The 27,055-nt window shown below is 43.6% G+C and overlaps 1 protein-coding gene across 4 annotated transcripts in view; it reads right to left on the bottom strand.

Moving 5' to 3' along the window:
• Window positions 1-27,055, bottom strand: part of mctp1a (multiple C2 domains, transmembrane 1a) — a 599,923-nt gene that overhangs the window by 103,920 nt on the left and 468,948 nt on the right. For all 4 annotated transcript variants that reach the window (XM_078214774.1, XM_078214777.1, XM_078214776.1 and 1 more), the window contains one exon: window positions 10,903-11,022. In XM_078214774.1, coding sequence (XP_078070900.1) covers window positions 10,903-11,022 — 120 coding nt within the window. The remainder of the gene's footprint in view (window positions 1-10,902; window positions 11,023-27,055) is intronic.

Raw genomic sequence — 27,055 nt, 5'->3', positions numbered from 1 at the left:
GACATGCTCAGGGCAGGATTTTTAAAAATCCGTTCATGGGACATGGGCATCGCTGGCTGTCCAGCATTTATTGCCCATCCTTAGTTGCCCTTGGGGGGCAGTTGAGAGTCAAACACATTGCAGTGGGTCTGGAGTCCCATGTAGGCCAGACTGAATAAGGGTGACAGATTTCCTTCTCTAAAGGACATTAGTGAACCACATGGGTTTTTCCACCAATCGACAATGGTTTCATAGTCATCAGTAGATCCTTAATTTCAGATTTTAAAAAAATTGAATTCAAATTTCACCACCTGCCGTGGTGGGATTCGAACCCGGGTTCCCAGAACATGAGCTGAGTTTCTGGATTAATAGTCTAGTGATAATACCACTAGGCCATCACCTTCCTGCCGCTGGATGCCCAGCGTGGATCCTGCGGATCGGGCGGCACCTAAATATCCTGGCCAGCTGTGCTAAAAAAATCAGCGCAGCAGGATGGGAGAATTGCTCCCCATGTGTGAGATTTCTCCGATATCGGCAAAGGCCAATGACAAGCAGGGAAAGCGACAGTTAGCCCACCGACAATAATAGCAGCTTTTTACACCATATAGTGCACGGGTTCTACACTGTATCGCTTTGCAGACAGTCTCTGATTCACCTGTCACGCCATCAATTCAGTACTTTAATGATTGGGGCATCATATTTAAAGACTACCCCAGCATACAGCAACCACAGTTTGCAGGCCGCTCTTAAGTGATGGCTGCCAGAAAATATGCCTTGAATATCTCTGATGCCTCCCTGGAGAGACTGCTTGACACCGTGGAGCCCTGCTCTGAGGTCATCTACCCACACTGAGGATAGATGACCAGCAACGTTATTGATCCAGCGTAGGAGATGGTGGCAATGGCGGTCAATGCCAATGCCCAGCAGAAGAGAGGCGACCGCTGTGTCTCCATGACAGGAGCCTTATCACAGATGCTGTATGCAGCCATCACTGACAGGAGTGCAATGCTCCTAGAAACCATATGAAGATAATAGGATGTTCTCACTGAATGTCCTCATCACCCTCCATAAATCTAGTGGCAATGAGCCCGTCCCAAGTTCACTTGCTTCATCTGCACATTGCCATTGCCTCGTGGCAAACATCCTCTCACTCGAGACCTCCTGAGTTTCATCCCCATTGACATCCTCCTTATTGGAAGAAATGTGCCGTTCCTCCATCTCCACCTCAGGCAGTTCCTCCCACTATTGCAGCACCAGGTTGTGCAGGGCGCAGCAGGCGACCACGATGCATGCCACCCTCCGTGGATTGTATTGCAGGGTTCAGCCAGACGGGTCCAGGCACCGCAACCTTATCTTCAGCATCCCGATGGTCTGCCCCACCAAAGTGCGAGCTGCAGCATGAACCTCATTGCATCTTGTCTCAGCTGCAATGGGGTACTAATGACTGAAATGTTTTTCAATTAGCCTTGCCCTTGTCAACATCCTGCCTCGCGAAGCCCCTCCCAGATTAAGTGGTCCATGGTGACTCCCCACCCCTCCACTGCACTGCCACAGGCTTCCCCTCCCTATGTGCAGCCCTTCCATGAAGCCTGTGCTTCAGGCTTCCCTTCCTTCTGCCCAGCTTTTCTAAGAAGTCCGTGCCCCTGGCTTCTCTTCCCTCTGTGCAGCCTTTCTAAGAAGCCTTGGCCTAAGGCTGCCCTTGCCTCTACGAGGCCTTTCCAAGAAGCCCATGGCCAGGCAGCAGAAGACATTCTCCAAAATGCTGCGTTACACACACTGTCTGTGAATCCTGTCTCCCCCAACTCACTCCCCGTGCCCCCCACATCTCTCCCGATTCCCCCTTGTCTTCCCCAACTTCCCACGAGTCAACCTTCATCTCCCCTGACTCACCCCTTGTCTCCTGAGTCAACCTTTGTCTTCCCCAAGTCAGCCTCCGGTAGCCCCAAGTCACTCCCTGGTACCCCTGAGTCAACTCTCGTACATAAGACAAGTCTTATGTCCCCTGAGCCAACCCTCATACCATTTCCCCCCCCCCCCCGACCTCAAGCATCGTGCCCCCTGAATCAACCATCATACTCTCTCTCCCCCCAAAGACACAGAGCTGCTGCATAGGAATATATGAATTAGTAGCAGAAGTAGGCAAATTCTGCCCTTTGAGCCCGCTCCACCATTCAATCAGATCATGGCTGATCACTCCCTGGTCTCAAATCTACTTCCCACCTATTCCCCATAACCCTCTTTCCCTTTTATTATCTCCCTCTTGAAACCATTCAATGATTCAGACTCCACTGTGCTATGGAGGAGCAGCGAGGTCCACAAATTCACCACCTTCTGCGAGAAGTAGTTCTTCCTTATCTCAGTTTTAAATCTATTGCCTCTCAACCTGTACCTGTGGCCTCTTATTCTAGATTGCCCCATAAGAGGAAATATTTTGTCGACATTTACTTTATCAATCCCATTTAAAATGTTATATATCTCAATCAGATCCTCTCTCGTCCTTCTAAACTCCAGCGAGTACAAGCCCAACTATCTCTAATGCTACCACGTCTTTCCTCAAATAAGGAGACCAAAACTGGACACAATATTCTAGATGTGGTCTCACCAACACCCTCTACAATTCCAACAACACTTCTCTACTTTTATACTCCAGTCCTTTTGAAATAAATGCCAACATCCCATTTGCCTCTTTTATTATGTGCTGCACACTGACGTTCTGTGATTCATGAACATAGACGCCCAGATCCCTCTGTCCAGACGCATTTTGAATTTGCTTTCCATTTAGGTAATAATTTGCCTTTCTATTTTTTCTGCCAAAATAGATAACCTCATATTTATCTACATTAAACTTTATCTGCCAAACTCCACAAATGCTGCGCTCACCTCCGAGCTCCCCTCAGAGGTTGGCTCATCAAATACATTCCCATGCCCTTTGAAGGGAGTCATGCTTTGCATTGTTGCGAAATCATGCCGCCATGAATGGATTTTTTTGACGGGGTGGGGGGTATGATTCTGGCATATGGGCACGATAATGAAAGGCAAATCTATTACACTGATGTTCAACAGTGGGGAAATGCAGTCTGTCACTGACCTAATCTACACATCTTTGGACACTAAGGGGCAATTTAGCATGGTCAATCCTCCTAACCTGCACATCTTTGGACTGTGGGAGGAAACCGGAGCATCCAGAGGAAACCCATGCAGACACAGGGAGAATATGTAAACTCCACACAGTCACGCAAGATCGGAATTGAACTTGGGTCCTTGGTGCTGTGAGGCAGCAGTACTAACCACTGTGCCACCTGTTTCCAAATATCTGAAAAGGAGGAATGTGCAGAGATGTGGGGAGAGAACAAGGAAGTGGCAGAAAATGAATTGCTCCTGAGGAGAACCAGCATAGGCACAATAATTGGGTGGGATTTCCTGTGCCTCCCACTGCATGTTTCACGCGACAGAGGCACAGCCTTTGACCACTGACGGGATGTTCTGGTCCCACTGCTGTCAACGGGGTTTCTTGTTTATGCACCCTCCTCACTGCGAAACCCATGGTGGGGATTCGCCATTGGCAGGACCAGAAGATCCCGCTAGCAGGACTAGCCAGAAGATTCCAGCCAATAGGCCAAATGGCCTACAGTGCTGTCACGATTGTATGACACCAGCATGCTCAGCTATAACTGCTGAGCTTTCTGACTAGTGTGGGCCTTCATCCCCCATTAATTAACAGTATAAGGCTCTGAATAGGTCCAAAGACAGGTTGGCCGCCTGACGGTCCGCTGTATTCTATTTAAATGTAGTGAGTGGATTTACTTGGTCCTGGACTCTGAGATTTAGAATCTTGGGACTGTTTGCAGACCTGACTGCTGGGTTGCAATCAGGTTGACTGGTTGAGGGATGGAAATCCTGTCTCCAGTCAATTAACATTCCTTAGAGCATTAAATGTCTGTGATTTGCCACAATTGGTGGGGCACACTGCCCGCTGACTATTCGGGTGGTGGTGTGTGAAACCCTGCCAGCCAAAATATTCTGCCCTTGTTCTGGACTTGGTCATTTGAAGGAATAGTTTCTCTCCTTTAATCCTCCTGAGGACATTAATGTAACTACTTAGTGTTCTGTACTCGAGAGAACACAAGCTTAATCTATGCACTGCCCTCATAACTTAACCATTTAGCCGGAAAGTTATTCTGATGAAATTGTCACTGCAGCCCATTCCAAGCCAAATGTCCTTCCTGAGGTGTCCAGATGGGGACTAACCAGAGAATTATATAACTATCATAACTTCAACCCTTATGCATTGCATGTCCTTTCAGATAAAGGCCAACATACCATTAGTCTTATTAATTATTATTTGTAGCAGCTTTCAGTAATTTATGTACACAGACCTGTAAATTTACCTTCCCTCCAGGTTAGTCCCCATCTGGACACCTCAGGAAGGACATTTGACTTGGAATGGGCTGCAGTGACAATTTCATCAGAATAACTTTCCGGCTAAATGGTTAAGTTTGTAGTTTCTCATCATTTAGAAAATACTCTGATCTATCATTTCTTCTGGCCAAAATGAATGCACATTGAACTCCATCTGTCATAGTTTTGCCTACTCACTTGATCTATCAATGTTCCTTTCCTTCTGACTCCATATACACTATTTATTGTTCAGAAAGTGAAGCACATGAGAACAATCAATGTACTATAGCAGCCTGGCTGTAAAACACCGGCATTATTAATTCCTTGATTGCAGGTTCAAATCTTGGGTGAGGCTCAGTTCAAACCGCAGTCATATGTCTGATGAATTTGTCAAGACTTGTCAGGTAGCTGCTTGAGGGTCAGCCCTGCTAGAGTCAAACTGACAGGCTTGGCATTGCATTCTGAGGAAGGAGATCTTCTTACTCATGCTCACATAGCAATCAAAACCATGGTCCCAGCTGAAGCAGGCCTGATGAGAGTGTTTTGATATCTGAAACTGCCTCAAACCTTTTATATTTGGCAGATGCTAGCTGTACAGGATGGAACAAAATAAGGGCTTTTGGATACTGCATACTGAAAATCTGGAGGTAATCAATAAATAATAGTCAACATTATTGAGAAGCAATACAAGTAGCAGAACCCACATTATTTTGCATTTGTATATTTTTTAAAAATAATTTAAGAGAACAACATTCAGTTTAAAACAGCAGGGACAGGATATTTAGCTCTGGCTGGGGATGAGTTGAGAAGTGAGTGGACATGAAAATTCACGTTGCTGGCACCATCTCAACCCTGGGCCATTTTGCAGGAGGTGGGATTGGAGACGGCAGGATTAATCATTTGCAAGCAGTAAGTAGCCACTTGATAGCTGAGGTCCAACTGAGGCCTATTATCAGAGGGAACAGACCAGCAGCCCGAATACAATCTCCAGGTGACAGACAGGGGTGACCAGCGCTCCAGACAGCCTTTCAGGCCCTCCCCGTCAAAAGGCCTCAGGTTTCCGCTTGACTATGGTGGCCCAGCTGAGAGAATCTTTTAACGTAAGGGTTCAAAATGTAGGAGAGGGGACGCTTCCACCTTGGCCAGTTTGGGGAAAATGACTGTTTCCCATGCAATGTGAGTTTCTGACCCACATTTGACCCTGGTTTTGGGGTCCTGAACCCCAGGAGAAAAATTATGTCTTAGCATGTTTCAAAATAATTACACAACTTGCGTTCCAAATGAATAGTAAGTTTTCCCCTCCAAGGATAATGTGGTGCAGCCTCTGCTGTATGAAGTGCTAACATGAAATAGCATTGATCAACTCTTTAACTATTAATTTGAATGTTTCATCAAACCGATGTTTATATTTCTGATAAAATATAAATCACAACCCCAATTCTTTCTCCCAATTGTTAGCCCCCCTGACATTGCTAACCTGGAGGGTTGTCTGATATTTGTTCAATGCTGGTCTTTAGGTAGTCTGATTAGACTGAGAAATGCAGAGAGAGCTCCCCTCATTCATATCACCAATAGCAGTTCTATTCTATGCCATTTTGGAAACACCTTAAAACTGTATTTTCACATTAGTGGGGATTTAGGGAAGCGTGCCAAGAATGATTTTAGGGCTGAAGGCTGTTATCAAACGAGAGTTACTGAGCTAAACTTGTTTTCACTGTAGAAAGGTGACTGAGAACCGACATTGAGGACTCACCTGATGAGGGTGCAGCATTCCGTAAGCTCGTGATATCAAATAAACCTGTTGGACTTTAACCTGGTGTTGTGAGACTTCTTTCTGAGAAACTACATGATTCAGATTTTCAAGGAGATGTTAGATGTTTGAATTGCATTGTGAGTGCAGAACTAAAGAACTCAGATTCAAAGTTATGCATTATATTGTGTGCTTTGTAAAACAGTGAAAATGTTGAAATGACTATCAGCACATGATGCTGTGTTCATTCATTCCGCTCAACAGTTAGATAAATATCTAGTTTAAACAGGATAAGACTTTTTAGAGAAGAGAAAAGACGAAGGTATTTAGATATGCATCAGAACACAATAGGCTAAGGTTGACAATTACCCAGGATTGTTCTGGAATCTCCAAGAATTTAAGATTAATAGCCTGGATGTTGCTGTCATCAGCGAGGCATTAAAAACATTGTATGCCTTTTTGTTCATTTTCATTCTTTCATTAGTTATAAAAATATTTGTGGTAGGAATAAATGCTGGTGACTGACAGTCAAGAATCATCTAATAGGGCAATCGGATTTTGTTTTATAATGTTTCTGCAAAGCACCTTGGGACATTTAATTATGTTACGGGTGCTGTATATAAAGTATATTGTTGCTGAAACTGGGATTCAGCAACTATATTTCAAAAATAATTTTTATAAAGATATTGGCCTCATTAGATTCTTAGCACAGAGACAAAGAAGAAAAGCAGCAGGATTTCATAACCTGTACAAAATAATGTGCTAACTAAACTGACTACACAACAGACCTTTTAAATTCAGAGATTCCACCTACTATTTTACTTCCATGTTTAATAACCAAAGATTCAGGATAGAGTATTTTTTTTAATTTAAATTCATAAAATCATAAAATATTGAAATTATGTTTCTGGTGCAATCCAGCTAAAGTTTCTCAGAGCCTTGCTGACTATTTACCTTTGTAGAATTAAGGATATTAATAAAGTTTGAATTCCCAATTGAGTACTGAATTAGTCCAAGTTCCTGTTCGAAATTCCCCTTAATGAAAAATTAATCCATATTACAATTAGCTCTATCTCTGCTTCAGAAGACAGGCAATGTTGTGTTTCAAAGTGGTCAAACGTAAGGGGGCATAACAAGCTTGATCTTGAATCTTCAGCACCCCCATCCCTGCATCTGTCTGTCACTACAGCATAACCAATGGAACTACCATGATAAAGGTTACATCAGGCTGTTGCTTTGTATCACACAGTAACTGTTTTAAGAGTGATATTGATATAAACTATTACCAGGCAAAAGATGGGATGCGATGCACAAATGACCAAAGCATGACAGAAAAAAAATTAAAATGTAAGTTTCTTCTTAATTAAGGTAATACGGTCATTTTTGTGAACAATACAAGCCTTTTCTTACATTAATATTCATTGATTCAGTTTTTCAAAGAGTTTTGGATCACAACACCTCAAGGACACCTTTTGATAGGTAAGTTCAGAAGGTCTTCTTCATGCCCCATGCCAAGGTATGACCCCCAACTATCTCCTTTGGGCACTCATGCCCCCATGCCAAGCTATGGTCCTTCCATACCCATTCATCCACTATACACTGTATGGACCAATGAACACTATAGTGACAACAGGATGTATTAAAAAAACTTTGAAAAAAGTCATTCATTGATAATTCTCTACCTTGTTAAAGAAAAACCTCCTTTTTACTACAGGCTAATAAAAATACCAATCATCTAGACCTTATTAAAGTATCAATAGATGAAACTGCAAGCATTTGAAACCCTGTTTTATGTTGTGAAAACAAACATTGTGCAAGTGACAGAAGAGGTCAGAGAGCCAGGGCTGTCAAACCAGCAATGTGTTCCCTGGGGCTCAGGTACTTCAGTACAGTCATGGATGTCTGGGTTCTCAGCCTCTGAACTATCTCCTGGGTAGGCTGGCCAGGTTGTAGCCTTTATCTGCTCCCTACAATGAAAATATCTTCATTACTGGCACTTTCCTGTGGGCAGGTTGAAGAGGGAGCTATCCCGAACCCATCTCGAGGATGAAAATCCGCCCTATATGTTGGACTGACTTGCTGCCCTCAAATAAGAATGGCCAATGGGAGAAAATTGAAGAGAAAATCAATGAGGAAGAAAATGAGATAAAGGAGGTAAACATGCTTGTTTGCTTCGCAAATGAAAAAGAATAGTTAACTATTATGGTGCCCCCTATTAATTTCACAAAAGATAATGGCTCAAAATTTATACAACGCAAGTGCCTGAATTTCACACATGGCACATGTACCAAGTCGACGGGCCAGGAAGCAGATATAGAATCCGCTGCCAGGCGAGATTGCCTTCTCAATGCGATTCCATGCTGGGTGGCCAATGAAGGCCTGCCTAATGTGAAATGTGTCTTCCAGTCAGCCTGACATGGAAAGCTGGATTCGGAATAAGTTGACTGTTGGGTCCAATGGTATCCCCTAGGACTTGGTAACTTCAATTAAATTTCCAGTAAAAAAAGAAACAGATGGAAACCTATTTAGTATTAATGCTGTGGCTTTTCAGCAATGAACTGATCCTAACTAAAACCTTCACTGACTCAATGTATTTGTATATAGTAGCTCTGAAATATGCCTTAAAAATCTACAGGTCCTGCCCAGCCTCTGCCACTGATTCAGTGAGGAAGCTGTAGGTGGGGGAGGGAGAGAAGAGTTGGTGTGGAAGTTCCCTTCATACTTACATCCCAGAGCGCTTCACTACTTTTAAAGTGTGGCTGCTGGCATATTGTAGAAAATATGTCAGCCATTTTGCACATTGCAAACTCCCATAGACAGCAATTTTAGATCTTTTACATACATCTGACTGGGTAGATGAGGTCTCAGATTAACATTTCACATGAACACTGGAACCACAGACAGTGTAGCACTCGCTCAGGACTGCACTGGGATTGTAAGCCCATGTGCTCAATTCTTTGGAGTGGGACTTGAACCCATTATCTCCTGAACTCCAGGGAGCTGAATGCTCCAATGTGGTAGACACCCATGCCGTCAAAGGTGCATCTCTGGACTGCCCGGCTGAGGTGGTGCAGCTAGGGTTAGTGGCCGTGGTGGGGTACGTCGGGTGGGTGGGGGGGGGCGGTGTTGCAACTGATGAATTGGGCTGCTAACAAAATGTGGCTATTCCCTTGTTCTCTTTTACAGGGGAAACCTTTTTAAGAAACTGTTTTTAATTATGAAGAGATCTGGTCATATTCTACACCTACTGCTGAGTCAGTCGGGATATGCCTGATAACAAACCTGCAGCATGCTGGGTCAATATGAAGGCCTGGGCCATGGGGAGTGTAGCGTTCAAAGAGCTCAGACCCTCAGCTCAACCCTCCCAGCCCGTCCCCATATAATTACAGTGGCAATGTGCCAAATGACCATGGATTTTCAAGGCCAATATCTTTTGTAAATGTCAATGATCCTCATGGTTTCGACAGACCGATCTGCTTTCTTAGAACTTTGGCACAGATTTCTAAGAGAACCAGCTTAGAAAGCTAATGCAATCAAAATGAAATCTGGCAAAACTCAGAAATATGACAAAATCACAGATAAAATGAAAGTGCTTGTGATGTGGGGGCCTCTTATGAGAAATTGGATGACAAATTGATAAAGACGTAATGGCCGCTTGCCATTTTTGTCCATGCAACGAGTGCAAAATTGCATGGAACAACCCAAAATCTGTGTTGCTTTTTAGTGGCCTTAACTAGTCCTTGAATTGTAGGCAGGCACGGCTCCAAATCCTGCGTGACCGCCGACCTCAATATTGCATGTATGCGTGGTGACGTCAGGACGCAATTTTACCCATGGTCAGGTTAGGCGTGTGCTTGGCAGAGTGCCCTTGAATTCTGGCCGAGCAGATCTTCAGGGGAAGGTGGCAGCATGGTCGTAATGTCACTGCACTAGTAATGCAGAGGCCTAGGCTAATCTTCAGGAATATGGATTCAAATCCCACTGCAGTAGCTGATTGAATTTAAATGCATTTAATAAAATCTGGAATTGAAAGCTAGCCTCAGTGATGGTGGCCAGGAAGCTATTGTTGTAAAACCCATCTGCTTCACTAATGCCTTGTAGGGAAGGAAGTCTGCCGTCCCTTCCTGGTCAGGTTTACATATAACTATAGACCCACGGCAATGTGGCTGGCTTTTAACTACGCTCTGAAATAGCCGAGCAAGCCACGCAGTTCAAGAGCAATGAGGAATGGGCAAGAAATGCTGGTCTTGCCAGCGATACTCACATTCCATGAAAGAATAAAGAAAAAAAACTCAGAAATTATAATCCTTGATGAGTTTATGAAAAAGAGTAGAACAGCGGCATTACTCTCTACAAGTCCATGGTTAACAGTAGAAGCTAATATTGCCTGGGCTTGTTTATGAGAATACAACACACAGCCAATGCAGCAAATGAGTGTGAATAATACTCCTTGCTCTTTAGTTACAAGGGACAGATTCCAACTGTCAATTAAATCGAGAAGAAAGTTCAAATATAAATAGGCATAATAAATAACCTAATACAGAATTTTTTTGGGAAAAGGGAGTGTCTATATCTGTATGGTGGATGAACAATCTAATAACTTTAAACAACATTAAAATCTATTGTAATTATGAGCTGTACTCTGCTGTAGAATGGTGGGGGAGGTTGAGCACTCTGTGATTTGCAAGAACAAGGTCCACCTTCTAAGAGTCTAGTGGCTAAACAAGCTTTACCCTGAGGCTGATTCAGGGAAAATGACAAAATGTGACTCTTACCATAGAGCTTATTCTGTTGTCATTTCCTGATCTAATTAAACAGTAGTTGTAGATCATCAAAACGAGCAGCATCAGCGGAATCACATAGAGCTCAAAGTTCCAAACTGTAACAAGATAGATCTAGACAAAATAATGAGAAAAAAATCAGAATCACGCCATGTAGAGTAAAATCAAGCAGATTATTTCTTAAACTATCTATTTTTATTCTTTTCATGTACTTTTGTGTTTCATTCTGTTCCCTTCAAAGTCACATTAGCTGTTGTTGATAGAGTTCAGCCAATGTTGCTTTATGGTTATTTGGTAGGCCACAACAAATTGCATTTTATGAATTGCTGCTTTTGGCTACTTTTCTTTAAACTAAGAAAGAATCATAGAATAGAATCCCTACAGTGCAGAAGAACCCATCAAATTTGCACCGACTTCTGACAGAGTATCCCACCCAGGCCCTCTCCCCGACCCTTTCCCCATTACCCCACACATATGCCATGGCTAACCCATCTAGCCTGTACATCCCGGGACACTCAGAGGCAATTTGGCATGGCCAATCCACCTAATCCGCATATGTTTGGACTGTGGGAGGAAACCGGAGCACCTGGAGGAAACCCAGACAGACACGGTGAGAATGTGCAAACTCCACACAGTCACCCAAGACTATAATTGAACCCGGGTCTCTGGAGCTGTGGGGCAGCAGTGCTAACCATTGCGCCACCATGTCAGAAAGGAGGAGACAGAATGCAAATATCAGCTGAAGCTGATAACTAAATTTGGACTGTATTAATAAATTGAAGTTCTGAGATAGAAACAGAAAACATAGAAAATAGGAGCAGGTGGAGGCCATTTAGCCCTTTGAGCCTGCTCCGCCATTCATTATGATCATCGTCCAACTCAATCAGGGATCTGGGTTCGATTCCCGGCTTGGGTCACTGTCTGTGTGGAGTTTGCACATTCTCCTCGTGTCTGCGTGGGTTTCCTCCGGGTGCTCCGGTTTCCTCCCACAGTCCAATGGTGTGCGGGTTAAGTTGATTGACCATGCTAAAATTGCCCTTAGTGTACTGGGATGCGTAGGTTAGAGGAATTAGTGGGTAAATATGTCGGGAAATGGGAGTAGGGCCTGGGTGGGATTGTGGTCGGTGCAGACTCGATGGGTCGAATGGCCTCTTTCTGTGCTGTAGGGTTTCTAAGTTTCTTTTTCTAAGTTTCAATAGCCTGATCCGACCTTCCCCTCATATAATTTGATCCCCTTCACCCCAAGTGTTATATCTAACTGCTTCTTGAAAACATACAATGTTTTGGCTGCAACTACTTTCTGTGGTAGCGAATTCCACAGACTGACCACTCTCTGGGTGAAGAAACTTCTCCTTATCTCTGTCCTAAACCATCTACCCTGTATCCTCAGACTGTGATCCCTGGTTCTGGACATCCTCACCATCAGGAGCATCTTTCTTGCGTCTACCCTGTCTAGTTCTGTTAAGAATTTTATAGGTTTTTATGAGCTGCCCTCTCATTGTTCTGAACTCCAGTGAATACAATCCTAACCGACTCAATCCCTCCTCAAACGTCAGTCCTGCCACCCCAGGAATCAGTCTGGTAAACCTTCTCTGCATTGCATCTCGAGCAAATAAGGAGACCAAAACTGCGCACGATATTCCAGGTATGGCCTCACCAAGGCCCTGTATAACTGCATTAAGACATCCCTGCTCCTATACACGAATCCTCTCACTATGAAGGCAAACATAGCATTTGCCTTTTTTACTGCCTGCTGCGCTTCCATGCTTACCATCAGTGACAGGTGTATGAGGTCTTGTTGCACATTCCCCCTCTCCTAATTTATGGCCATTTGGATAGTATTTGTGTAGCATTTGTATAGTATTCCCGTTTTTGCTACCAAAGTGGGCAACCTCACATTTATCCAAATTAAACTGCATCTGCCATTCATTTGCCCACTCACTCAACTTCTCCAAATCACACTGAAGGATCTCTGCATCCTCTTCAGAGCTCACCCTCCCACCCAGCTTTGTGTCTGCAAATTTGTAGATATTACATTTAGTTCGCTCATCTAAATCATTTATATAGTCAATGGCTGGGGTCCCAGCACTGATCCCTGTAGTACACCACTAATCACTGCCTGCCATTTGGAAAATGACTTGTTTATTCCTACTCTTTGTTTCTAGTTTTCTACCCATCTCAATACACTATCCCTAATCCCATGCGCTTTAATTTTACACGCAATTGTCTTATGTGCGATTTTGTCAAAAGCCTTCCGAAAGTCCAAATAAACCACATCCACTGGCTCCCCCTCATCGACTCTACTAGTTAAATCCTCAAAGAATTCCATAGATTTGTCAGGCATGATTTCCCTTTCATGCTGATTCTGTCCAATCCTGCCATTGTTTTCCAAGTGTTTTGTTAAAAAATCTTTGATAATGGATTCTAGAATTTTCCCCACTACCGACGTCAGACTGACTGATCTATAATTCTCTGTCTTCTCTCTACCTCCCATTTTTAATAGTAGGGTTTCATTAGCTACCCTCCAATCTGTAGGAACTGTTGCAGAGTCTATAGAATCTTGGAAGATGTTAAGTCTAACGATATTAAAGGTCATTGGTCAGTGTTTTCAATAAAAATTTCCATCTTTCATCGAAACTTAGGTCAGCGGAAGCTGCCCAAATTCCCATTAAAAAGTTATTATTCTCACCCAATCACTTTCTGATCTTACCATGTGATGTATTGGTTAAAGGTGGATGATTTAGGGCCATAGAAATGTTAAGCTCCACAAAAGGAAATAATGGAAGATATGTAGACAGCCAACTCTCGAGTTTGAAATAACAGAAAGGGAAATACTGTAACTGTTACCTCACCCTAGCCCATCAGAAGCAGAGAGGCAAGTCACACCTCATGGTCAGAAGCCAGTCCACACCTCATAGCCAAGGGGTCTTGCAACATCTTTTACTTCTCAGGGATGCTAAAGTGGTACATCTAAGTCTTAGAGCCAAGGTGTTGCAGGAAACCTTTGTAAAGGCAGTTTAAATATCTTAGCTGGACCAGGAAAAGACATCTCTTGCACTTGATCATCAGCCCTGTGTTGTGTGGTAACAAGAAGCTGGATTTGACTTATAGAATTATTTACGTTGGCTGCTAGGCTCTGTACAGTTTTTCCTTATTAATAAATACTTTGGGTGTTCCGGACAAAGTCTGTTAGCACGCATCATTACAATGTCCAAATGCAGCAAAACCTGTACAATATCCAGAACTGGGCTGACAAATGGCAAGTACCATTTGCACCACAAAAGTGTCAGCCACTGACCCTCTCCAACAAGAGAGAATCTAACCATCGCCCCTTGACATTCAATGGCAGTATCATCACTGAAGCCCCCCTATCTGCATCCTGGGGGTTATCATTGAACAGAAACTCAACTGGACCAGCCATATAAATACTATGACTACAAGAGCAGATTGGAGGCTAGGGATCCTGCAATGAGTAACTCAACTCCTGACTCCCCAAAGTCTGTCTGCAAGACACAGGTCAGGAGTGTGATGGAATACTTGTCTGGATTAGTGTAGCTCCAGCAAAACTCAACAAACAAAAATCATCCTTATAGATCAGCATCCCTTCCACAAACATTCATTCCCTCCACCACTGATGCACAGTAACAACATGTACCATTTACAAGTTGCACTGCAGGAACTGATTAAGAGTCGTAGAATCCCTACAGTATAGAAGGAGGCCATTCAGCCCATCGAGTCTGCACCGACAACAATCCCACCCTATTCCCATAACTCCACATATTTATCCTGCTAATCCCCCCGAAACGAGGGTCAATTTAGCATGGCCAATCAACCTAACCCACACATCTTTGGACTGTGGGAGGAAACTGAAGCACCCAGAGAAAACCCACACAGACATGGGGAGAATGTGCAAACTCCACACATACAGTGACCCAAGCCAAGAATCGAACCCTGGTTCCTGGCGCTGTGAGGCAGCAGTGCTAACCACTGTGCCACCGGGCCGCCCACGATATCTCTATACTTATAGGGGGAACAGGAGAGGGAAGAGAGGAGAGGAACAACTGGTAAGCAGTTACAACCATAGCGACACCCATCTGGAAAGAAAAACTCTCCCAGGAAGCAGAATTCTAGGCTAGAAGCTGCTGATTTGAAAACCTCAGAGGAAAACTATGCTGAACCGAAGAAAGGTTTCTTAAACTTAAAGAGAACTCGTAGGTGATTACTATTTGCTGGATTTAGCTCATGGAGGTCCTTAGAGTGCACCTTTCAAACCCACAACTACTACCATCCAGAAGGACAAGGGTACCTCCAAGCCACTCATCATCTTGGCAAAATATTGCCATTCCTTCACTGTCTCTGAGGCAAAATCCTGGAATTCCCTCCCTAAGTGCACTGTGTGAGCACCCACACCACATGGACTGCAACGGTTTAAGGCGGCAGCTTACCACCACTTTCTCGAGGGCAATTAGGGATGGGCAATGAATGCTGGGTTATTGATCCAAAACAGAAAATGCCACTACCTCATATTTGATATAGTGAAATAATGATGCCAATTAAATTGCTGGATCTTCTGAGATAAGTTCACAGAAGAATGCCATGAAATTCTAGAAATTGTCCTGCAACATTACACTTAAGCAACAAGCTTGTTACATATTGTTTCCTGGGTGACCATTCTTGAACGTGCATTCAGTTGTTATGCAAACTATGGATACAAAACAAATTTTTCTCCAAATTAAAGCTCTGCTGGGCTTACCCTATTTGAACAACTTTCCAAAGTTGTGTCTCAATAATCTTTGGATTAAGATCACCCCAATTTAAATGGTGGCTTTGTAAATTGAAAATAATAGGCACAACACAAGATCCTTCAGAGAAGGAAGTTTATTATGTGCGACTTCATTAACCCATCCAGAGCAACTCTGCATTCCCTCCTCATTGTAACCAGTTGCTTCTTAAATGATTCAAGGGGTTTCATTTCTACCGTTCTATCCAAGAGTTTATTTCATGTGTTAACAGCTGTTTGTTTAGAATACTTCCTGATATAAGTTCTGAAGTTGCTTTAATATATTTTCAATTTCTCACACTAGCCTCTTAGCTATTTCATAGATGGAACTGTCCTTCTTGAGTTGACCTGGTGATCTATGACAAACTCCTAGTATTAGTTTGAATTTATAAATAGCAAAGATTTCTAAACAGAGTATTATTTTCTAGCTTACCCCCTCCAAAGGATCAACTTAATTTATCTCCCAGTTGATATATAGGGCTACTGCCTCTACTTTCTTATCCTTTTGAAAGACTTTATACCCCTGAAGAATAAATTAATTTGAATCCTCTGGGCTTAGCTGTGTTTCTGATATTCCCACCACATTGCAGCTCCCAACTGCCGCAATCCCCTCCAGTTCTACCATTTTATTCTTAGCGCTTCTAGTATTCATATATAAGTATCATATTGTAGATTTCCCTCCTTCATATGCCCCTTTGTCAGCTTTTTCATGAGTTCATATTTGGCTCCCAGGATTATTGTTTCCATGCCCATCCGTTGAATAAATTAAACTATTTCATCTACAATCCATTTATTTTGCTGCCCTGTCCCTCTCACCATCTTTCTAGTTGAATTTCAATTGTTGCCTCAATATTCCTTGCAAATCTCTGCTCCAATTTGATTGAAGTGCATTTCTCCTGCACCAATACTGTTCCTGCAGTTATTTACAAAGGTAGAACCGTTGTTCTTACACTAAGTCGCCAGCCATCTACTAACATCACTGAGCTAATATGAAACATTGTTCATCATCAACCACTAACATTTCTGGCCAGATAGCTAGCTAACACTTCACCAGAATGTTTCAAGTGATCAAAAATATCCCAGCAAACCAAACACCTTGAACATTGGGTCATGGTGGAATGAGAAGAAGATAAAATGTTTTTATTGTCCAGTACTGAGCAACTGCAAAATGAAGAATGAGTTTTGGTGAATTTCCAAAGGCTGTTAGAAGTTAGTAGTATATGCCACTGGCAAATTAGTTCTTAAACATACTCTTCTCAAGTGATGTGCTCCATACAGTTTTCAATATTTAAATCTAGTGTATCTATAATCTGTCAGCTTGGCTCAGTGTGGTAGCATATTCATCACTAAGTCAGTAAATTATGGCATTAACCCCACTTCAGGAATTGTTCAGCTTCCCTAAAATGCTTACTTTCACCTTATTCCTACAAAGAACTATGTTTGAGGTGGTTTCAGAATATGTTCATCATAAGTGCAAATGAAAACTGCCAGAAATGTATCAAGAATTGTAAATAAAATACTATGGGCGGGATTTTCTGGCCATGTTCACCCCAAAACTGGAAAATCCTTCCTGAAGTCAATGGACCTTTCCATGGTCCACCCCTCGCACGCTACAATTCCCATGGTGGATGGAACGGAAAAATTCGCCCCCATACTAAAAAGATATTGTAAGTATTACAACAAAAATATGCAAGGCCTGTAGCACTTTAAGATTTGCTTTGTCTCTGAAACTCCCATTACTTTTATTCCAAATGAGTGCACAAAGCAAATAGAGGAAATCTAGATTAAAGAGACAAAATTGTGCGAGGGAGTAATTTAAATATCTTTGCTTCAAATCCAATACCTCAGTGAAGCTATTCATTGAATCACAGCCTTAAAAATCTAAAGCATGAAATACGTGCAAAATCTCCAGCTGCTAAACCACCGAACTTTAGCCCAAGAGAAAATGACTATACGATCTTCTCTCCCAATTCTAAGTCTGTTACCAATATGTAGTCCTGCAGAATCTGCCCTCTGAGTTGGTCAGGACACTACATGCCAAGATCGTACAGTGTTAATTATGAAGATGAATTTTGCCATTGACTTTGAAATCTCACTTCTGAAGCCAAAAGTGGAAGGCAACGCCATTTTTGCAGGCAGCATGAACCAATGTTGCATATTGACAGCAGCAGCCAGTTAAGAGGCTGTTGCAAACAAGGGCAACTCAATGAGAGGACTAGCAACTCAGCAATGCCACTGCTAGTAGTAGCTATTTCTGCTGCTGCATCACTAGATGGAGGGTGCCTCATGGTGGGTCACCCCTGATGACAGGTTAGAATGTTTGGAGGAAGCTGGGGTCTGGCATTGCAAGGACATTGCCATTAGAGGCTCTACCTTGGCCATGGAACACATATCAAGGAGCACAGGCTTAGAATCTGCTGGGCAACTGCCAGTGTTAACCACTGTCTCCTCACATGGAGACCTTCAACTGGTACTTAACTGACTTAATTGGCCATCCAGTGGATGACTAAACCATTACCTTTTCCACTGCTGTGCCAATTGTCAATGTAAGAAGTCTCACAACACCAGATTAAAGTCCAACAGGTTTATTTGGTAGCACAAGCTTTCGGAGTGTCATTCCTTCTTCAGGTGAGTGAGGAGTTGTGTTCACAAACAGGACATGTATAGACACAAACTCAATTTACAAGATAATGGTTGGAATGTGAGTCTTTACAGGTAATCAAGTCTTAAAGGTACTGACAATGTGAGTGGAGAGACGGTTAAGCACAGGTTAAAGAGATGTGTATTGTCTCCAGACACGACAGTTAGTGAGATTTTGCAAGCCTAGGAAAGTTGTGGGGGTTACAGATAGTGTGAGATGAACCCATGATCCCGGTTGAGGCCGTCCTCATGTGTGCGGAACTTGGCTATCAGTTTCTACTCAGCAATTCTGCATTGTCATGTGTCGTGAAGGCCGCCTTCGAGAACGCTTACCCGAAGATCAGAGGCCGAATGCCCATGACTGCTGAAGTGTCCCCGACAGGAAGAAGGCACCAGGCAGGAGTGTTCTCTTGAGTTTGTGTATATATATGTCCTGTATGTGAACACAACTCCTCACTCACCTGAAGAAGGAGTGACACTCCGAAAGCTTGTGCTACCAAATAAATCCATTGGACTTTAACTTGATGTTGTGAGACTTCTTACTGTGCTTACCCCAGTCCAACGCCGGCATCTCCATACCAATTGTCAATGGCAGGAAAATGTTGTGCTTCTCTCCTGACAACACCCCCTTCAACTTAGGCCCATTGTAGTCAAAGTGGATTATATCAGATAGCAACTGTTTCAGTTTTTTTAATCCATTCATTGGATCTGAGCATTAGTGGTAAGGCCAGCATTTTCTGCCCATCTCTAATTACCCTTTAAAAGCTGAAGACAAGTTGCCTTCTTGAACCTCTGAAGTCCATTTTGTGTAGGTACATCCATAGCACTGTTAAAGAGGGAATTTCAGAAATTTGGCTCAGCAACAGTGAAGGAGAAGCAATGTAGGTCCAAGTAAGGATGGTGTGATATGGAGGGAAACTTGCAGGTGGTGCTGTTCCTGTGTTTCTGTTACCCTTGTTCTTCTAGGGGGTAGAAAATCACGGGTTTGGCAGGTGATGTTGTAAGTGGTTTCGTGAGTTGCTGCGAAACTTCTTGTTTAGGAAGCTGCCACTTCTGTCAGTGATGGAGGCGTGAGTGATCCTTATTTTTAAAAAGAGTGACCCCTAATTTTAGATTCTCTCACAGGAGGAAACATCCATTCCACATCCACCCTGTCACAATCCCTCAGGATCTTACCTATTTCAATCAAGTCACCTCTTACTCTGCTAAACTCCAGTGGATACAAGCTTAGCCAGTCCAACCTTTCTGCACCAGATAACCTGCCTATTTCTGGTATTAGTCTAATAAACCTTCCCGAACTGCTTCCAACAGATCCTTCCTTAAATAAGGAGACCTATACTGTACACAGCACTTAAGATGGAGTTTCACCGGTGCACTCTGCAACTGGAGCATAACCTCTCTACTCTTTTTTTCAATTCCCCTCACAATAAACAATAATATTCTATTAGCTTTCCTAATTACTTGTAGTACCTGCTTATTAGCCTTTTGATTCATGTACTAGGACACCCAGATCCCTCTGAATCTCAGAGCTCTGTAAACTGTCCCCGTTTAGATAATAAAGGTCCTTATTATTCTCCTGCCAAAATGGGCAATTTCACATTCGCCCACATTATACTCTATTTGCTAGATCTTTGCTCACTCATTCAACCTATCTACCTTAATCTATCTATGTCTATTTGTAGCTTGCTTAAGTCCTCTTCACAACTTACTTTCCAGTAAATTTCAGCATCAGTAAATTTAGCAATCATACATTTGGTCCCTTCATCCAAGTCATTTTTATAAATTGTCAAAATAGAATCTTAGAATCTCTACAGTGCAGAAGGAGGCCATTTGGCCCATCGAGCCTGCACCGACAACAATCCCATACAGGCCCTATCCCCTTAACCCCATGTATTTAACCTGCTAGTCCCCCTGATGCCCCTCTAAGAGGCAATTGAGGATGGTCAATCAATCTAACACACATATCTTTGGAATGTGGAGAAAACCAGAACACCCATGGAGGAATCTGGAACATTAGCTAAAAGGTATGATTCGATGAGTATGACAATGTCCTCAACCCTTTATTACAGTCTTTATACACTTATGACAGTGTGGTCAAATTCTGGTCCAACTCCATTTTCAAGTTTGCTGATGACACCACCGTAGTGGGTCAGATCGTGAACAACGAAGAGATGGAGTACAGGAAAGAGACAGAGAATTTGGTGAAAAAGTGCGATGACAATAATCTCTCCCTCAATGTCAACAAAATTAAGGAGATAGTCATCAACTTCAGGAAACGTAGTGGAGGACATGCCCCTGTCTACATCAATGGTGATGAAGTGGAGATGGTCGAGAACTTCAAGTTCCTAGGTGTTCAGATCACCAAAAATCTGTCCTGGACCCTCCACACCGATGCTACAGTTAAGAAAGCTTACCAGTGCCTCTACTTTCTCAGAAGGCTAAGGAAATCCAGCATGTCCACTACAAATCTCACCAATTTTTACAGATGTATCCATAGAAAGCATCTTATCACAGCTTTGTATGGCTCCTGCTCTGACCAAGACCGCAAGAAGCTACAAAGGGTTGTGAACATAGCCCTGCCTGTCGTGCAAACCAGCCTCCCATCCATTGACTCTGTCTGCACTTACTGCTGCCTCGGGAAAGCAGCCAGCATAATCAAGGACCCCATGCATCCTGGACATATTCGTTTCCACCTTCTCCCATTGGGAAAAAGATACAAAAGTCTGAAAACACGTACCAACAGATTCAAGAACAGCTTCTTCCCTGCTCTCATCAGACTTTTGAGTGGTCCTATCATACACTAAGTTGATCACTTTCTTCACCCTACCTGTAGCTGCAACACTATATTCTGCACCCTATCCTTTTCCACGATGTACTTCATGAGCAGTATATTTTGCCTCTATAGTGCACAAGAAACAATACTTTTCACTGTAATCCTGTACATGTGACAATAAATCAAATCAATTAATCAATCAGTTAATGTCAAGCTATTGCCTGACTACACTGTAGGACAGCTCTCCCCATTTTGGCTAATGTTCCCAGACATTAGTAAAGAGGACTTTGCGGGATCGACTGGGCAGAGTCTGCTTTGGTCCATCTGATTTTTTTTCCCATTTTGACTTTTCTGTTACAGTTTGGTACAACTGAATGTCTTCTGTGTCCATTTCAGAGGGTAGTTAAGAGTCAATTATTGCGTGGGTCTGGAGTCTCATGAAGGGCAGACCAAATCAGAACAGCAGATTTTCTTCTCTATGGACATTAGTGAACTGGATGGATTGTTATGACAACCTAATGGTCACCATTACAGAGACTAGCTTTTTAATTTCTTATTGATTATTCAAATTTAAATTCTACCAGTGGCAAATAGTAGGAATAACTGGGCTGCAAGCGTGCCCTACTCATCTTCTGCCAGTATTTAAAATGGTAGCTGGTTAGTAATCCCCACATTAAGTTCTTTACAACCCTCATATTACACCTAGCATAACTTTGAAAACAAATTCATGAATTATTTACTATAAAGCTATATATGTGGAGCTTTATCAAATGCCTTTTTCTTCAAGGAGATCAAGGAAGCAGGTCAAATAAAATATTGCTCTTCTGAAGAATGCTGTTGTATATGGATGACCTAAATTCCATTATTTTACATGGAATTACTGTAACAAAGAACAAATGGGAACATCGAATCCTTAACCTTGAACATCCCCTGGGTTCTCCTGATCTCCTGCTGTGGAAATTCCAAACACATAACTCTGTAGGTTATAAATGTTAAATTTACCAATCCTGATGGCAGGATGGTTTGTATACTCTGTTCCCAGACTGCAATCTCTTGTTTGCAATTAAAGAAGAATCTGCTAAACACTCCAGTTTAATACCTCAGTGCTGAATAACTCTAGAGTCTAAATCTGTAAATGTTGTAACAATTTTCCCTAAACTTCCAGCTATCCTAGACATATTTATTATAAAAGGAATAATATTTAAGCAGCTTAGTTTGGAACTTAATTTTTTTTAAACTGATTCTCTCTTAATTAATATATGAAATACAGAATAAATGCTCAACAATAAGTTATGAGGGGGAAATTGGGTAGCCTCCCGAATTTGAGTGCAGGAGTGTGATATGCAACTATCCCATGCTCAATCAAATTGATGAGGCAGCAAGAAAATTTAATGCAGCCTATTCATGTCCATGATTGTAGTGTGCAGCCCAACATGCTTTTGAGTAGCTGCATTTCTCACAAGGGGTTCCAACTTCATGTGGCAGTAACAACAATTAAAACTGACCAGAACTATTTAAAGCCAGACTGCACTTTTTAACAGGAGAGGCCTTGTTCCCTCCGGGATCACAAAATCCTCCAGACAACTACTCACGAGGCAGTAAGCATAAGTGGCCAGGGTGGCCAATGCCAACAGAGGGGTCAAGGTCACGGATGCAGTGTTGCAAGACGTTTACTGGCCTCACGTGTGGTTATGTCCTGTAAATGCATCCTAACTTGCTAATTGCTATTGTTATGAAAGTTTCACGTACCTCGTCGGACTGCAGGCGGCCAGGAATTCCAAGTCCCAACATATTCACAAATTTGTACATGCGCAGAACAGAAGCGGGCTACACATGAGCAGTTTCGCATTTTTAAGTTCTTTGGGTTGAGGACCCACCCCTGTGTTGAAGAGAAAGTGGCTTGAAAGCCATTGAGTGAAGAGATTTCTGAAGATGCCCTGATATTTGAAGAGGGCCTGCGAGAAGAGAAGCACTGAACATCCAATAATGTAGCAGATGGTTGAAGACTCCGTGTTGTAGGCAGTAAGGGTGAAGGTAACCTTTTGGAGTACTAGTAGTCTACTCGGTGCAGACAAAGGGGTGAAATTGTGCTTCTGAGTTGGGGCTTGAGTGCATACTTGGGAATCCAAGGAAATAGAATCCCAGGAGATGAGATTGAAACCCTGCGAAGTGGGCCATGATTGACACTATCTGGGTTGGAGTGATGTTTGGAGAGAATTCCAAGACTAAGGGGGTGATTCTCCCATTCCAAACCACTAATTTTTTGGTGGGTTGGGCAGGGAGATTCACACGTGCGCCGATTTGCAGGATTCACACATGCGTTCCGGACATGCACGCATCTCCCAGCGACAGATATCTGACGCGGTTGGGAATCATAGATAGAAACCCTACAGTGCAGAAGGAGGCCATTCGGCCCATCGGGTCTGCAGCGACCACAGTCCCACCCAGGCCCTACCCCCATATCCCTACAGATTTGCCCGCTAATCCCTCTAACCTACGCATCTCAGGACACTAAGGGGCAATTTTAGCATGGCCAATCAACCTAACCCGCACATCTTTGGACTGTGGGAGGAAACCGGAGCACCCGGAGGAAACCCACGCAGACACGAGGAGAATGTGCAAACTCCACACAGACAGTGACCCAAGCCGGGAATCGAACCCAGGTCCCTGGAGCTGTGAAGCAGCAGTGCTAACCACTGTGCTACCGTGCCGCCCCTAAACAGGCAGGGACAGCAGGCAAGTGATTTTAATCTTACTTGAATCTATTTTAAATGTGATTATCGAGCTCGGGACTGAATTCTCCCAATACCATCTCCCACCCTGCCAGTACAATATTACTCCGGCGGGGTTTAGAATACTCCCCACTTTCAGGGAACTGGCAGGAGACCCAGCTGGAGTGAAGGGGCAACAATTGGGGCCCCCAGAGGGTCGGGCGGCCGGGGTGGTGGTGCCCGCTTGGTATGGACACCCTGGCAGTGCCAGCCTGTGCCCCCGGCACTGCCCAAGGGGCAAAGTGCCCATGTCATGGGGCACCTTGGCACTGCCCATGAGGCATCGGGCAGTGCCAAGGGGGCGGGGCTCAGGGGCAGAACCAAGGAGGATGGGCAGTTGGCGGCAGGGCCTAGGGGTGGGGCTTAGGGCGATTGGTGGGGGTGGGGGTCCCGCTGCCATTCTGCATGGGGATTGCTCTGGACTGGAAGGAAGGAAGCGATCAGGGCTGGCTGGGAGGGGGGGTGGGGCGGGGGGGGGGGGGGGGGGGGGGGGGGGGTCTGCCAGGGTGGGGTGGATTGTCACTGCTGAGTGGGGGAGGGGGGAGGGGTGGCGCTGGAGATTGGGGTGCTCCAGGACGGGAGAAGGTCGGGACTGGCCCGGGACTGGTCACGGGGGCCATGATTGGACTGGCGGGGGGGGTGCTGGGGAAGCAACACTGTGGGGGTCCTGGGCTGGCCAGTGATTGAGCTGGTCAGCAAACTGCAGGCTGACAGTCCGAGGCCACTGCGCATGTGCAGAGGCTCAGAGGTCAAACTCTGCAGTGAATAGGCCCCGCCCCTGAGCTTTTAATGATATTCACGAACCTCTGAATTGCACAGTGTGGGGGATTCTTGCCTGAACTCCCACTGAAAACACAATCGTGATTTACACCAGTTTTCCCACAAATTCAGCCCTTAGAACTTTTTGGGGATAATCACCCTCAACATCTATGTCGGTGACGGCAGGAATTCCTCATGAGAGTGGCAAAGTTTCAGTGTGATTGGTTGACACTCAGTATTCAGGGGGTAGACTTTATAATTTTGTATAAAGAATTTAGCTACAACATTAGATTAGAGAAGCTGGGGTTGTTCTCCATGGAGTGAAGGAGATTGAGCAGAGATTTGACAGTTGTGTGAATTTGAGGGAAGATTTGAGATGTGCATTTATTTGTTCATGGGATGTCAGCATTGCTGGCTGGACCAGCATTTATAGCTCACTCATAAATGCCCTTGAAAAAGTCTTGAATTGTTGCAGTCCATGTGGTGCAGGAACACCCACAGTGCTGTTAGGAAGGGCATTCATGGATTTTGATTCAATGATAATGAAAGAAAAGTTATATGTTTGCAAGTCAAAATTGGATGTGGCTTGGAAGGCAACTTCCAGATGGTAGTGTTCCCATGCTTCTGCTGCCCATGCCCTGCTAGGTGGTAGCGATCGCAGATTTGGATGGTGCTGCAAAGGAGTCTTGATGGATTGCTGCAGTGCATCTTGCAGATTTTACACACTGCTGCCACTGTGTGTTGTTGGAGTGAGTGTTTAAGGTAGTGCTTATTGAGTGTTGTTGGAGTTGTATTCATCCAGGAAAGTGGAGAGTACTTCATCATACTCCTGACATGTGCCCTGTAGATGGCGGATGGGCTTTGGGGAGTCAGAAGTAAATTACCTGTCTCAGAATATCTAATCTCTAACTATTCTTCTCACTATGGTAATTATATGGCTAGCCCATTTCAGTTTCTGGTCAATGGTATTCCACAGGATATTGATTGTGGGTTTCAATGATGGGAATGTCATTGATGTCAAGGGGAGATGATTGGATTCTTTCTTAGTGGAGATGGTCATTGACTGGCACTTGCATGGCAGAAGGTGGCATAGTAGTAACATCACAGGATTAGCAATCCAAAACTTTGGGGATGTGTTTACACCCCATCATGGCAGCTGGTGGAATTTGAATTCAGTTAATAAATCTGGAACACAACAGTAGACTTAGTAATGATGACCATGACAACCATTGTCGATTATTGTAAAAACCCATCTGATTCACTAATGACCTTTAGGGGAGAAAATCTGTTGTTCTTGCTCGGTCTGGCCTACATATGACTCCAGATCCACAGCAATGCGGAAGTCTCTTAACTGCCCTCTGAAATGGCCTAGCAAGCCACTCAGTTCAAGGGCATTTAAGGATGGGCAATAAATGCTGGCCTTGCCACATCTCATGAAAAAAATAATTTAAAAACGTTACTTGTCACTTGGTGACCCAAGCTTGAATGTTGTCTTGTGTGGACACAGACTACTTCAGTGTCTGAGGAGTTACAAATGGTGCTGAACATTGCACAATCATCAGCGAACATCACCACTTCTAATCTTGATGGAGGGACAGTCATTGAGGCAGCAGCTGAACAACACCTCTATTTTCTCAGGAGGCTAAGGAAATTCAGCATGTCCGCTATGACTCTCATCAGTTTTTACAGATGCACCATAGAAAGCATCCTTTCCAGATGTATCCCAATCTATCACGCAAACCAGCCTCCCATGCATTTACTCCATCTACTCTTCCCGATGCCTTGGAAAATCAACCAGCATAATCAAGGACCCCACACACCTCAGACATACTGTCTTCCATCTTTTGCCTTCGGGGAAAAGATACAGAAGTCTGAGATCGCATACCGACCGACTCAAAACCAGCTTCTTCCTTGCTGCCATCAGACTTTTGAATGGACCTACCGTACAGTAAGCTGATCTTTCTCTACACCCTACCCGTTACTGCAACACTATATTCTGCAGTGTCTCCTTTCCTCCTCCCCGATGTACTTTAGGAACGGTATGTTTTATTTGTTTAGCACACAAGAAACAATACTTTTTATTGTATCCCAATATGTGACAATAATAAATCAAATCAAAAGATGGTTGAGCCTACTATGAGGAACTCCTACAATGATATCCTGGGAAAGAGATGATTGACTTCCAACAACTACAATCATCGTCCTTTGTGCGAGGTATGACTCTAACCAGCGGAGAGTTTTCCCTGATTCCCAGTGACTTCAGTTTTGCTGAGGCTCCTTGATGTCACCCCCAGTCAAATGCTGCCTTGATGTAAAGGGCAGTCATTTTCGCCTCACCTCTTGAGTTCAGTTCTTCTGTCCATGTTTGAACTATAGCTATAATGAGGTCAGGAACTGAGTAGCCCTGGCAGAACCCAAACTGTG

This window comes from Mustelus asterias, chromosome 6, assembly GCF_964213995.1.
Source record: "Mustelus asterias chromosome 6, sMusAst1.hap1.1, whole genome shotgun sequence".
NCBI lineage: Eukaryota > Metazoa > Chordata > Chondrichthyes > Carcharhiniformes > Triakidae > Mustelus > Mustelus asterias.
Note: the sequence above shows the minus strand (reverse complement) of the source record. Positions and strands in the feature narration are given on the sequence as shown.